Source organism: Macadamia integrifolia, chromosome 4, assembly GCF_013358625.1.
Source record: "Macadamia integrifolia cultivar HAES 741 chromosome 4, SCU_Mint_v3, whole genome shotgun sequence".
Lineage (NCBI taxonomy): Eukaryota > Viridiplantae > Streptophyta > Magnoliopsida > Proteales > Proteaceae > Macadamia > Macadamia integrifolia.
This window is the reverse complement of record NC_056560.1, coordinates 24,365,278-24,379,993: the sequence shown is the minus strand read 5'-3', so window position 1 is coordinate 24,379,993 and position 14,716 is coordinate 24,365,278. Positions and strand designations below refer to the sequence as shown.

The 14,716-nt window shown below is 39.5% G+C and overlaps 1 protein-coding gene across 1 annotated transcript in view; it reads left to right on the top strand.

Annotated features, from left to right (window-relative positions):
- The window catches only part of LOC122076529, a 24,526-nt gene that overhangs the window by 7,535 nt on the left and 2,275 nt on the right, over nt 1–14,716 (top strand). The window contains exons 4-9 of the mRNA XM_042641863.1: nt 3,911–4,645; nt 4,728–5,006; nt 5,224–5,385; nt 5,497–6,432; nt 6,540–6,755; nt 11,026–11,286. Of these exons, the coding sequence (XP_042497797.1) occupies nt 3,911–4,645; nt 4,728–5,006; nt 5,224–5,385; nt 5,497–6,432; nt 6,540–6,755; nt 11,026–11,286 (2,589 nt within the window). The remainder of the gene's footprint in view (nt 1–3,910; nt 4,646–4,727; nt 5,007–5,223; nt 5,386–5,496; nt 6,433–6,539; nt 6,756–11,025; nt 11,287–14,716) is intronic.

The following is a 14,716-nucleotide window of genomic DNA, read 5'->3' as shown; positions in this document are numbered from 1 at the left end:
GGGGGGGGGGGTTAGCTACACGGAAGTTGGATGGATGAAGTCAGGATGTGGAGATAGGGGAAATTAGCACTTATTGAATTAATTTTGGATTTACCTTGAAAAAAAAATTTTACTTCATTGTGGACATGGTTTCAGCTTTTGGCCAAATATATATTTTTGTTTTGACTGGCACCAAAATCAATCCAGTGATTTTGGATAAAATGACTTTAACATCATTTTTGGTCATGATGAAATCAGGATCAAAATCTAAGTCTGATTACTTGGTTTGAATGGAACTTGGGGCTGAAATACTTTTGTGCTATATTTTATCGTATAACTGTTTCTATGTAATGCTTGCTTTTTTAGCTGTGGATCCTTATTTCCTTTCTTTGCGAGTTACAAAGGATATATAGCTAATGGTCTGGGTGGGCAATTGTATCTTTGGAGTGATTATATTGGACCTTTGAATTTCTCGTTCATGGTTTGCCAATTACAGTTTTGTTCCCCTCCCTAATGCAACCTAGGGTTCCAAAAACCTGTGTTCTCCTCCCTAATGCAAACTGTATCGATTCTCTCTTCTTATCTTTTCTGTTTCCCTTTATTTATCTGAGTTTTAAACCATTGTCTGAGATGTATTCTATAAGTCATCATCATCAATTATTGGTTGAAGATCTGAAGTCATAAGCAGCCCGTGGCAGCCTTGGAAGTAAGTTTTCTGGGCAGGGTTCAATCACCAAGATCTTTCCATCCTGTGATCTGTTTCTCTTCATCTTTTGAGGACCAATCAAGGCCATCCTAAGGAGCACTCAACCAGGCCAGCTTGGTCATCTGAAGTCTGAGCTTCGAGTTATCTGTTTTCTCCAGATTCAGCCCTATTTTTCCCTAAAATAAAGAAATTTAATATCTCAGTACTTCATCAACTCCAGCCTTACATTAGTTTTGGTTTGAGAACTGAGTTGTGTGAGCTGTGAGCTCTTCCTCTACCCCTCTCCTCTCTTTTCTTTCCTTCTAAGGTACCATTCTCAGGTACTGTCCACAGTCCTAAACAGCCCTTCTATATATCACTTCCTTCTTTCCTCCCCTAACCTACTTTTACTTTTCTATTGACTGCCACAGGTATTGAACATGGTTATTCTGTTGTCTGGTTCTTTTCTGCAGTACATCCTTCGGGATGTTTTGCATTTGATATCCATTTCTCTTTGGATATCAAACTGCGTCAGAGGTCTGTTGGGGCATTGAGAAATTATACTGCTTCAATGCCTCTAGACCAAACAAACTATAAACTAGATAACTTGATTGGTATCTTTGTATTGTCTCAAACATAGTTGTCAAGGCAACTAGGTGACCTAGGGCGTTGGAGGGGGCCGGGATTAATGTATAGCTGGTTCACCTTTAGGTAAACAAACTCCAATGATTAACAATCCTCAACCAAGTCCAAATCTGACTTCAGGTTTTAGAACCAAAGAGAATCCAAGTAGGCTGAGATTAGGATTGAATAATAACATAGAGATTAGGGTAATTAGGAAGCTCACACCTTAGCAGATCAGGTTCAGAAACAGGGTAGAAAAACCCACTAAAAGTCCTCCAGCAGAGCAGCAAAATACCATCAGCAAGTTGGAACAGATCTGGTTGAAACAGGGTTTCGGCCAGACATAGGGAGAAAACCTGCGGTTGGGTTTTGGCTGAGCTGGTCGAGTGGCCTCCTTGGGGTGGCCATTGAACCCTCTAAAGGGCCTTCAAAGGGGGCTCTTCTGATATGGGACAAACAGGCCTGGTCGATCCACACAAAACCCTGACACTTCTAAAAATCGATTTTAGTAAGTTGGTTGATCTTCAATCTTCAACTGTGGGTGGCTGCTGGAACTTCAATTCGATGCTTCAAGTACTGACAAATCACTCTCTCACAAACACAAACAAGAAGGAAACAGGAAGGTAGAGAAAGAAGTTGTGGGTGGGATAATGGCTATCTCAGCCTGGGTATCTCACCCACATCTATCTCAGCTGTTGTACTTCATCTTTTAGGAGTTTGGGAGCTAGCAGTTGCTGAGTAAACTTCATTAATTCAATTGTCTAATTGTTACAGCAATCCCTCTTAAATAAAGGTCTGAAAATTACAATTTAGAAGCTTGTTCTCAAATTAGAAACTATCTCAAAAAGGAAACTAATGCATAATAATAACTAAACCCTAGCTTTATCTTAAGGCAACAAATAAACAGCTACTAAGGACTTTCTAGATGGCAGCTCCTCTTTTGTAAAGCGTCTTTGACCAGTCAAACAAAAGAAACAAAAATCCAGCTGTAAAAGAAATCGCAGGCCACAAAGGAGAGTCTTCTGGCCAGCTATGGACAGCTGTAAAGGTTCGATCGATGGGGCTATTTGAGGACCTTCTAGAAGCTCCATTCTGGAAACAAATATATTGTAATAAGGGGGTTTCCTATGCTTTCTGATGGGCGACTGATGTGGCCAGCGTAGGGGCCAAAAATAGAGAACCAACTGGCCTCGACCTCAGCCCAAAGGCTGGCTGGTTTGGGCCTTCTTCCTGTGATACTGTAGCCTATGATGGGGATCTACATCAGGGATGCCTGGGCGACACTAAGAAGGCACCTAGGCGACGCCTAGGCTACCCAAGGTGTTGTCCAGCAACGGGCACCCCAGGATGCCTAGGCGGTGCCTTGACAATGGTCTCAAACACCTTACAGTTTTGGAAGAGATGGGATCTTTGTAAAGATTGATCTATCGGCCAGCATATGCAATACCTCATATCCATAAATTGTCCATGCTAAGAAACCTGTTAAGAGCCAGGATCCAAGCAAATATGTTAATACTGTATGGACCTGGTGATTTTCATATCCTGCTCCCCTCTTCCAATTTCTGATTACCATCTGTATTCCTTGACTGAAGCCACTAACAAATGGCCGCTCTTCCCTCCCCTCCCCCAACAAAAAAATCTCTCCCTTCAATACCCTACCATCCTGATTTCTCTGCATGACTGTAGCCCATGATACGATTGCTTGTGTTTTGGCACGCCATCTCATATAATGGCCCATTGGGTAATTTTTGAAGAATTTAGAATTTTTTCTAGACTTCCGTCGTTTGAGATTATGATGGTGAGAATGGCTAGACAGGCTGCTACAATAGATGTTTTTGACCTATTCATTTTGATTATATGATTATATTCTGAAGGATTGTGAGTAGTGATTAGCTACTCCATATATTCTTTCGAAAAGCCTTGGTCACCATGTATTAAACCACTTATTCACAAATTTTTATGCAAAAGTGTTTAAAAAAATGTTTCCTATATATTTATGTGTGTATCTTTAGCGTATCTTAATGTATCTCCGATACGATACGATACCCTCCGATACGTATCTTAATTTTGGCCGACCGATACGACGACCGATACCGATACTTTAATCCTTGTTGCCATATTTATGAAGGATGATTTCAGTTCTCCAAAGTTCTTTTTTTTTTTTTTGGGGGGGGGGGGTTGATCCAAAAACTAAGATTCAGTTGTTTTTGTGAGATTAAATTACTTTCTGCATGCTGTGTTACATTTTCTTGGACCAATTTGCAGCTGTACTCAAGATCACTTGAGATATCCATTGTTTTGTGCATGAATCTGACCTGCAACTCATTGGGATCTTCTCATGCAGAGTACACTCCAAGTATTATGTATTATTCTATTACTTTTGCAGCACTAATTGCTTAATTTTTGGAACTTTATGGAGATGTGTATTGATGTTAGCCACCTTAAGATTTTTAATATACGTAGTAGCTAGTCAACCAGGTAATCAAGTGTAGTATAATTTTGGTTCATTGTACAGATTTCTGTTCGTTCAGATTTATCAATTTCAAAACAGCAGGTTAACTATTTTTTTGTCTATTTCTCTTTGTTCTACCGATGATCAACATCTTGTTTTCCCTTGGTCAGGTTTTGGCTTCTGAGGATGATCAAGATGCGTTGTCAACTGACCCTGATGAGCTTATTGATTCTGAAGACAGTGAAGGAATTAGTGGTGACGAGGAAGACATCTTTAGAAACCTTCTTGCTAGAGCAGGGTTTCACCTTACATATGGAGATAATTCTTCACAGCCACAGGTCACTTTAAGGGAAAAGCTCTTAATGGATGCTGGTGCAATAGCTGGTTTTCTAACTGGGCTTCGTGTCTATCTTGATGACCCTGCTAAAGTAAAGCGCTTGCTTCTCCCAACCAAGCTTTCTGGCAGTAATGATGGGAAGAAGGAGGTCATGCGGACGGATGAATCTTCTCCCAGTGTGATGAATCTGTTGATGGGGGTTAAAGTTTTGCAGCAGGCAATTATTGATCTACTTTTAGATATAATGGTTGAATGCTGCCAACCCTCGGAAGGAAGATCTGGTGATGATTCTTCTGATACCTGCTCAAATCCTTCCCCAGATAACAATGGAGCCAGCAGTCCATCAGAATCAGGTACGGAAACTGGGGCAACGGAATCTGTGCATTCTCCTGCATATGAGAGGTTGGACTCCGGGGCGGATGAAAATACTAATTCCTATGCAGTACAAAGCTCGGACATGAATAGAAGAGATATAGCTGAAAAGGCTGTACCTGGACAGTCTATTACTCCTCCAGAGACATCTGCAGGGGGCCTTCCTGTTAACAATGGTTTCATTCGATCTTCCAAGGTACATGAACTTGTACTCAGTTTAGATGGGATTTCCAAGCTTGATTTCCAGGTATTAACTGTTGAACACGCTGCTTCTTCAGACAAAGTGCCCGGAGCAGTCTGAGGAGCTTTTGGAATTAATTGTAAACTCTTTGCGAACAATAGATGGTGCTGTTCCACAAGGTGGCCCAGAGCCACGGAGAAGGCCTCAGTCTGCACAAAAGATTGCTCTTGTAATTGACAAAGCCCCTAAACATCTGCAACCAGACCTAGTTTCATTGGTTCCCAAATTGGTTGATCATTCAGAGCATCCACTTGTTGCTTGTGCACTTCTAGATCGACTTCAAAAACCAGATGCAGAACCTGCATTTCGACTGCCAGTAAGGAGGATTTTGTTGCGTGCATTTATTTCTCTTTTCCTTTTCCCCTCATTTACTGGGCATTCTTGGGATATGATTTTAGAATTTTATTGTTTTAGTTGTAAACATCCAGAGAAGATATAACTTTGATTTGGATTTAGTTCGCTCGTCTTTTTGTTTAGTCTGTTGTGCATGGCCAGCTTAAATAAAATTAATAAAATTTTCTTTATTCTTCTAGGTTCTGGGCGCCCTTAGTCAGTTAGAGTTTGGCGGTGAAGTGTGGGAACGTGTCTTATTTCAAACTTTCAAGCTGTTGACGGATTCGAATGATGAACCACTCGCAGCAACCATTAGTTTTATATTTAAAGCTGCATCCCAATGCCAGCATTTTCCTCAAGCAGTATGCATCAAGAGTTGAAATTTCGTATTGGATTTTCTTGTTAATTCTCTTATGAACTGATTTTGGAATTTCCTATCTTATTTATTATAATCATTTTGTCTTTCCTTATAGGTCAAAACTGTTCGTGCCAGGCTGAAAAGTTTGGGAGCTGAAGTGTCATTTAGTGTCTTGGATGTTCTGTCCAAAACCGTGAGTAGTTGCAGTGATGTCGCCGAAGCCATGTTGAGAGAGATAGATTCTGACTGTGAGCTTGGTGACAGCTGCTTAACAACACCATGTGGGCTCTTCTTGTATGGTGAAAATGGGTTTACTGCTGAAAGGTTGCATTTGGTAGAGGAACAGATTGTGAATGCAGGTCGTCATTTTGCTGACGTTTATGTCCTGATAGAGATGTTATCCATACCTTGCCTCGCTGTTGAAGCTTCTCAAGTTTTTGAGAGAGCCATATCTCGTGGGGCCATATTGGATCAGTCAGTAGCCATGGTCTTGGAAAGACGCCATGCTCAAAGACTAAGTATTAATTTTAGATCTGTTGCTGAGAATTTTCAATATAAAGATGCAGTAGAGGGAAAGACCAATGACTCATTGCCAGTCCAGGAAGATGATTTTGCTCCTGTTCTCGGTCTTGCCGAAGCATTGGCTCTCTCCAGGGAGCCTCATGTGCAAGGGTTTGTGAGGATGCTATATGCTATATTATTTAAACTATATGCTGATGAGGGATATCGGGGCAGGATGCTGAAAGGGCTTATTGATCGGGCCACTAGCACTACGGATAACTGTCGTGAAGTGGATCTAGATTTGGATATTTTGGTTTTTTTGGTCCGCGAAGAACGAGGGATTGTCTTTCCAGTTCTGAGCATGATGCGGGAAGTTGCTGAGCTGGCCAATGTGGATCGAGCTGCTCTTTGGCATCAGTTATGTGCCAGTGAAGATGAAAATATTCGTGCTCGTGAAGAAAGGCAAGTTGAACTTTCCAATATGGCTAAAGAGAAAGCTATTTTGTCACAAAGGCTGAGCGAATCTGAGGCAACTAATAATCGTCTCAAGGTACCTGATCTCTTATCTCTGTTGCCCCCATTGCTCGTTACTATCATATGCTGCTAATTTGTTGAGTGATTTTGGAAGATGATGCGATTTGTGAAAATGGATGGCAGGCTGAGACAAGGGCTGAAATGGATCGGTTTGCTCGGGAAAAGAAGGAGCTTTCTGAACATATACAAGAAGTTGAGAATCAACTTGAATGGCTACGCTCAGAACGGGATGATGAAATTGCGAAGCTTTCTTCCGAGAAGAAGGTTCTTCAGGACCGTCTTCATGAGGCTGAGACTCAACTTTCACAGTTGAAGTCTCGAAAGCGTGATGAGCTTAAGGTAAAATATATCTCATCCTGCTTTCCTGCAATTTTTCCTGTTGCTATTTAAGTTTGGATGTGGGCTAGATTTCTGCTAGAATATATGGAACTTGTTGTGTCCAGAGAAATTCAACTTTTGGGAGGTTAAAAGATCTTAGATGAGCATTAATTACAACCTTACCTCGAGTTTTTTTACTAGTACTCGGTTTGCATATTTGCATAATTATTATTAAAAAAAGAGAGAAAATAAGATGATGGAAATTATCCATTTATATTTTTTTTAAGAAGTTCGTATTCATTATAGTTGTCAAGATGCCAAGGTGATGGCTAGCTACCATGATGCTTGGGTGATGCCTAGGTAAGGCCAAGGTGACTGAGTTGACCACCATATTTTCCTGTATTTTTATGCCAATTTCTGGCGTTTTCCCCCTCCCCCTCCCCCTCCCCCTTTCCATCTTCATCTTCTCCTTCTCATTCTTATGCCTTCAAGGTTCCAGGTTTTGGTTTCGAGCCTGGTCCAATGAAACTGAAAGTCGGTCAAAACCTCGACACTTTTCCTAGTAAGTTTTGATGGTGGGTTTCAAGGACCAAATGGCCAAATTAGGGCTTGAAACTTGTAGGAAACCCTGTTTCAGGCCCTCTAAAGTCTAAACATAATGAACCCTTAGGCTTCTGATGTTTTTCTGCTCTATGGGAGCAAAAAAATGGAATAAAGTGTTTGGTGTCAACTTTGTGTTTTTTCGGTTTTTTTTTTAATGAAAAGGGGGGGGGGGGGAGCTAGAGACGCAAAATGATGGAACAACGAAACCTTGTTCCATCATTTCGGTTTCGTTTCAAATACAAAAAAAGTGAACTAGGGTAATCGTTCCTGAAACAGGTTCACCAAACACCATTGTTTTGGTTTTAAAATGGCATTTTGACACTTTGACACGAAACATCGTTTCTGGAACTGAATGACTACCAAGCGTAGTCTAAAATAACTTTTCTGGCGTTTTTTTGTTTTATGCGGACAAGAAAATGGAATCTTCCGTTTGGTGTCCATGGTTCATTTTTTCGTTTTTTTTTTTTTTAAACAGACTGGATAAAAGAACAGGAAAAAGGGGAAAACCATGTTTCCACATTTGAGAAACGTTCCATTTGGAGAAAAATCACATGTCCCCGATAATTTCCCCAAGGCCAAAACCTTTTCTGTCTCCTAGAAACTCTGAAGAACCAAAACCTTCTTTGTCTCCTTAAAACTCTGAAGAACTAGAGTGGTGAAGAATCTCTAAAGAACTGGACTGGTGAAAAATTCGTGAAGAACTCTTGCTCAATCCTTGCTCTCCCTCAACATTGCTGAGTGTTTATCACTGGTCTCCCTCATCTTTGTCTCGGTGAAATCGGACTGAGAAACCCTTTTTTGTGAAGAAAAATCCAATTTGATTCCCTCCCTGTTCCTCACCCCTATCTCGGTGAAACCGTTTCTGAAATAGGTTTACCAAACACCATTTTTTAGGCAAAAAAATGTTTTTTTAACACAAATGGAAAATTCTAGTTTTGACAGGATACGTCGTTTCTAGAACATTACCAATGCAGCCTTAAATTTAAAAAAAATAATAAAAATAAATAAATTCACACCTGAAATGGTAGTTTGACTTTGGACCCCAGGTTGGTAGTGTATGCTATAGACATTCCCTAATATGGTATATTCCACTCAATGTTTAGTACTAGAACACATGTAATTCAAGTACAACAACTTAAATATGCATTAGTGATGCGGATCCGTGTTCCAAAGATTGAAATCAGATCGCTTAGGGGCCTACCCAATCACTAAATAACTTTACCCAAGAATAGGATGGCAGAATTGTAAATATTAGGACTCTTGTAATAGGGTACCAGACTTGTAAACAAAAAGGGATCTTAAAAGGGTAAATGGAGGTTCAAGTAAATGATGGGATATGGAGGGAATTAAGAATTATTGTGAGGGGATAAATTAGGAAGCATAATTAAGGCAATGGTTGGAGGTAAAAAGGGGGAAAAGTAGGGGTAATTTGGAAACACAAAGGACAAAAGAGAATAATAGCCAAAAGAAAAGGTACCTCTTAGGTTGTCTTCTTGTCTTCAACCTTCGGCCAAGAAGAACAGGGCGGAAGCTAGCAGAAGAACAATAAGAACTCTCTCATCTTTGGCCTGCTGGACTTGACATTTCAAGCATGGGTTTGTAGCACCAAGGGCTCCTAGAAGCATGCATCGACACTTCCGAGATTTGGGTATTATGCTACCAGTCTGTATCTGCAACAAATCTGATTGGTATCTTAAACCAACCTGATTTGCAGGTTCGATTCCTCACAGCAAGGATGGTTTATGGCAGAGAAACTCTAAGGGTCTGGTCGTCCAGGGATGGGCTATTTTCATTTAAAACCTCAGGTCAAAAGACCAGTCACAAAAGAGAACAACCCCTTTTTTTTTTTTTTTCTGTGGTCTGCAGCCTTCTACCAGAACAGAGTATAAAAAGAAAAGCCAGAAATAATAAGGATGAAGAAGAAGAAATAGAGAGAAAACCAGAAGAGAGAGATGGGGTCATGGCAGCCAATATTCAGCCAAGCAACATTCAACTTTCCAAAAATTCAAATCTGAGTTCTTCACTAGTGTATTACATGGCTATAAAAGGAAAATCAAAGCATAAAATTGGTAGCTAATTAAAAATGGAAACTAACCTATATAGCAACTGAAATAAAAATCCAATCTTCCTACTAAACTTGACCATACCTTGCACCAATAATTTAAGGAAACAAAATCAAAAGATATTTTATTTTAAACCCATCTCCCAACTGCATCAATTAGGAATGAATAACATAAAATTATAAACCATTTCATAAATTGTACATCATATATGGTTAATTACAAAGGATTGAAGGAGTCAAATATATTAGAGTCAACAGTACAAGCAAGTCACCCCTATGCCCTTCCTAGAGTGAGTCTGAGGTTGCTGTTACCTAAGCAAGTTTTAGGTAGGATCAAAATCACTAGAATGTTGAATGTTGCTACTGCTACCAATTCAAGTTATCCTCTGATTGTATCACAAAATCTGGCCATATCATAGTAGGCCAGTAGGGTGGAAGAAACTCTCGAAGTCCTCCACAAGAGCCTTATAAATGGAATCATCAACATATTTGAGGTACCCCAACCGAGGATATAGATCTCAAACCATGTGTGACTAACGCTTATATTCAGTGGGTAATGACAATGAAGAGCTAAACTGCCCATACCCATCATAGTTGGAACTGGTGCTCCTCGTGGCATATGATGGTGCATGCCACTTGCCCCCATGCATACCACTTTCATCCATACTCAAGCCTCCTAGAGTGTCAGTCAAGCTGTAGATCGGCCAACGCTGTACAATATGTTTAAAATTGACCTCCAAACACTATGTATTAACCTTATTTTTTACAATTTGGTGCAAGAAAAGTCAAATTTTTTTCCAGAAAATTTAAAAATATTTAGAAAACAGAAAAAGAATTCTAGCTCCGTGAAGTCATAGATCGGGATTTGGTGGGTAACATAGTAAAAATTGAATGCTAACAACCAAGTATTTTCCTATTTTGTTTGCAAAAATTGCGGAAAAGTGATATTCTCCTCTGCATTACTTGAACTGGATGAAGTATTAACCCATCCTATCATCTGATTTTGTGTTCTATCTAATCTCCTTATTCTGGAATTTTTATCTGAATAAAGATCTTGTTATTGGCACCGTTTGACTCTTCATTACAGTATTAAATAACCATGTAATTCCGTCTTCTTGCCTTCCCTTTCCTCCCTTGGGTGTTGTTTGGTATCATCATGGCCACCTTGTTGCTAGGTGCTGTCTTGTCAACTCTGTAGACTATGCAAATGCACTCCTAAAATAATTGGGTTTTTTTTTTTATGTCAGAAATTGAATTGTGCAAAATTTTCCTTAATGTATTTGTCATGGTCATCCTTGATTTGTTACTTAAAGTTTTTCCATCTTATGGTGTGTTGGTCTTCCTGGTATGATTTGCTTGTGGCTGATATGGAACTTAGAAAGTTCTGCTTCTGCATAATTTCCAGTTGGCACTTCTTACTTCGTCTGGCATTTTTTTCTTGAATTTCATTGTAATTTTAATTTCTTTTTATCTGGTGTGTCGCTTCACTGGTATTTTCTCTTGAGATATGCTTTTCAACTGATGAATGATTTAAAATCTGTTTCGTAGCTGTTAATATAGAGTGATGACTTCATATTTAGGAGCTGAATTGATGACAATATTGAATATGATATTCTAATGGTGCAGAGAGTAGTGAAGGAGAAAAATGCTCTAGCTGAAAGGTTAAAGAGTGCAGAAGCTGCACGGAAAAGATTTGATGAAGAACTGAAACGTTATGCCACTGAGACTGTGACTCGAGAGGAAGTCCGACAGTCACTTGAGGACGAAGTCCGACGTTTGACACAAACAGTTGGACAAACTGAAGGAGAAAAGAGGGAGAAGGAAGAACAGGTTGCTCGATGTGAGGCTTACATTGATGGGATGGAAGCAAAATTACATGCCTGCCAGGTATTTTTCCTCCTTTATTTCTTTGGTTTTATTATTGCTTAGTCCTGTAAGTTGCTGTGGATATGAGTCTCATCCAACATGGTTGTGTGGAGCTAACGTCAGTTGGTATTCTATGATTATTGTTGTCATGTCATAAAGTTCAAAATCATAATCCTTGTAAGTGGATGTGTTGATAGCAGCTAAATTTCCCATGTAAATAAGAGTTCCCTCCAAGATCCAATTTCAAGAATTATAGTACAATAGGCATCTAGTTTTAGATTGTCCTCTTGCCTGAAAGTGTGATCTCAAATCCTAAGACATGGGTTGGATCATTCTATTCCAGGCAAGGATTAAAGTATCGGTATCGGTCGTCGTATCGGTCGGTCAAAATTAAGATATGTATCGAAGAGTATCGTATCGTATCGGAGATACACTAAGATACGCTAAAGATACACACATAAATGGATAGGAAACATTTTTTTAAACACTTTTGCATAAAGAATTTGTTAAAAAAAGCTATTGATAGCAAGTATTATGCATAAACATTAAATTGAGGGTATCGTACTAAGAATTCAAGGTTTGTAGTTGTCCCATAAATATAAAATCCTTGTTCCCAACCTTGATTTCCACTTTAGTTAGAGAGAAATATGGCTGACAGCAACTTTGGAACAAAAACCCTTCAAAAAATCGTGTTTTCTGAAAAATTATCCATCTTGGCCATTATATGACCGATACGTATCGATACTCACCGATACATACCGATATATATCGATACTCACCGATACGTATCGATACTCACCGATACATACTGATATATATCGATAATCACCGATACGTGCCAATATATACCGATACGTACAGATCGATACATATCGATACTCACCGATACGTACCAATACATACCGAAACGTATATTTTACCTCAATTTTATAATTTTCATAGTCGTATCGAGGCATATCGTATCGTATCGATGTGTATTGGTGGTGTATTGATGCATATCGGTATGTATTGTAGGATATATCGATACGAAAGGATTTTAAAAATTTCATGTATCGTATCGATGTGTATCGTATCGGTCGGCTAAATTTAAGATACGTATCGGGGGGTATCGTATCGGTATCGGAGATACTTAAAACCATGAATTTCCAGGGAAGCTGAGCTTTACTACAGTCGGGATTCTTCCGCATTATGGCTTCTGCCCTCACACTTGTGAAGACAGACCTAGCAGTGATATGTTGGAGCATCTGAATGGAAAGAAATGGTTTGAACACTAATTACTTATAGGATCAAGCCTATCATGTAGCTTCATGTGAGGGCCTAGATTAATCTAGTTTTCTAATGGTGATCTTCCTGATGTTGCAACAAGCCTATCACATCATCAAGGGTGCCGAGTCTCTTGAATGCTCTTGTAGCACTGTTTTCATCCACAGAAAGCCTCCATTCTTGATTGTGTTCATGAGTCATAAAAAATAAACAGAGTTCACGAATCACGATGATTCCTGAATGCCTAAAATAGCATTATTTACAATAAATGTCCCATTAGGTGGGTGTTAAAAAAGCAAAACTAGAGATACTATGAGATTTTTTATTCTAAGAAAGCATAACTCTTGCCGAGCAATGGTTGCAAGCCAGGTATTGATACTTGCAACTTCACTTACAATAGAAATCTCAGCAGAACAGTCCATTTTTCTTCGTTGCTCTCCCCCCATCCATGTCAGCAGAAATATACATATCAAAGGGCATGTATTAGAAGAACAAGTTGTCACCGAAGCTGTGGTCGAGGTGTTCAGAGGGTCAAATGAATTGAGCTGGATCTGTAAAAGCAAATTTCTGCATCAATAATTTCTTCCCTTGGTACCAAATAATCTGGGATATAACCAGGCTAACTCTGTTCTCAAATGAGCTAACCATTGTTTGATTGTTTTGATTGATTCTGATTCTATGTTCTGTCAGAGCAGTGTGTTCCGTCATCTCTCTGTTCTTTACCATCTTCTTCCCCATCTATCTCTTCTCCCCTAAGCCTCCCTTGTAATCCCTCTTACCTGGGGATAGACCTGACTGGGATTTTCTGTGTTGTAAGGCATGATTCCACGTAAGAGGGGCCACCTGCATCTTGTGTAGGTCCGAGTTGGTAGTTGACCTTTTAGGACATTGTCCATTCCATCTCCTCGATCACTGTCTTCGTATCAGCCCACTATGGGTGGGCTCAGGTGGAGATCCTCCTACTGAGGAAGAACTGGAGATATCTCCATTCTTGAATTTCTCCCTAAACTAGCAACATGACCGAATGAGGTTAGGAGTTACCTTATTCAAGGTTCCAAACTTTGCTTTGACCTTCTTCATTGACCAGAAAATTATACGCCAAATTACTGGTTGCTTGCACAACAGGTTCTTATCATTGTCGAAGTCCCAAACCTCCTCATCTTTTGGGGCTCATTACCAATTCTCAATCCACAAGGTATCTTGATGCTTTTTCTCGTCCTTCTGAAAGAAATTCTATTGAAGCTGTTTGGATGAATCTGAAATTTGAATCTCCTACCAAGATGTTGATGTCTACGAAAATCAGACAGATCCAATGGTGGGATTTGCTGTAATGGTACACAACGGAATTAGAAAGTTAGCCATTAACAAAGTAACGAAGAAGCTGACATAACGCCCAATTGGCTAGACTGATGAACGTCTAATTTTTATTGCTAGAATTACTGAGAAGGAAATGGGTTCCTCTTCTCAGAAGCCCTCCGAACTTAAAAAATCAGGCATGAACCCTTATTTATTTATGTATTTGAGAAGGTAAGTAGTGGCATGAACCTCATTAATCAAAGCTAATAAGGAAGCAGAAGAATATTGAGAAGCCACCCATTCATCTGATGTCAAATGTGGTTGTTCTCTTCTATGAAGCCTTCGTTTACATGATCAACCTTGAACTTGCTTGTGTTATCGTCGAATTTATACACCTGCAATTAAAAAGCCTCCTAAAATTTCTCTTCCCAAATATAGACACTGTGTTTGTGAGAGTTTCAGACCTAACAACCAGCAATATCAATTAGTAGAAGGAAAGGAGGAAACAAGAGAGAAGAGAAGAGAGAATAGCTTATCCTAATTGGTAGCAGCAATGTTATATTTATTTGGATAGTAAACATGAGCATTTACAAGTATGCCTTATATGAATATACACATAAGCTACTAAGAGATAAAGAGATTTCCAGAACTACCCTTATGGTACTAGCTCTTAACACTGTTAATTACATTAGATTCTTGCGGCCCTCGTGAGATTCTGAGACAAGGTTTGGTGCTTCATACAAGGTTAATGGAATGATATTCTTCAGGACCTTCTTTCTGATGATTTGAGGTGATGAAGGTAGCATTGCTCCTCAACTTACCTTCATCATAGAACTCTTGGGAACATTATATATGCCTGGTAGTCTGCTAAGTCTCTCTCTCTCTCTCTCTC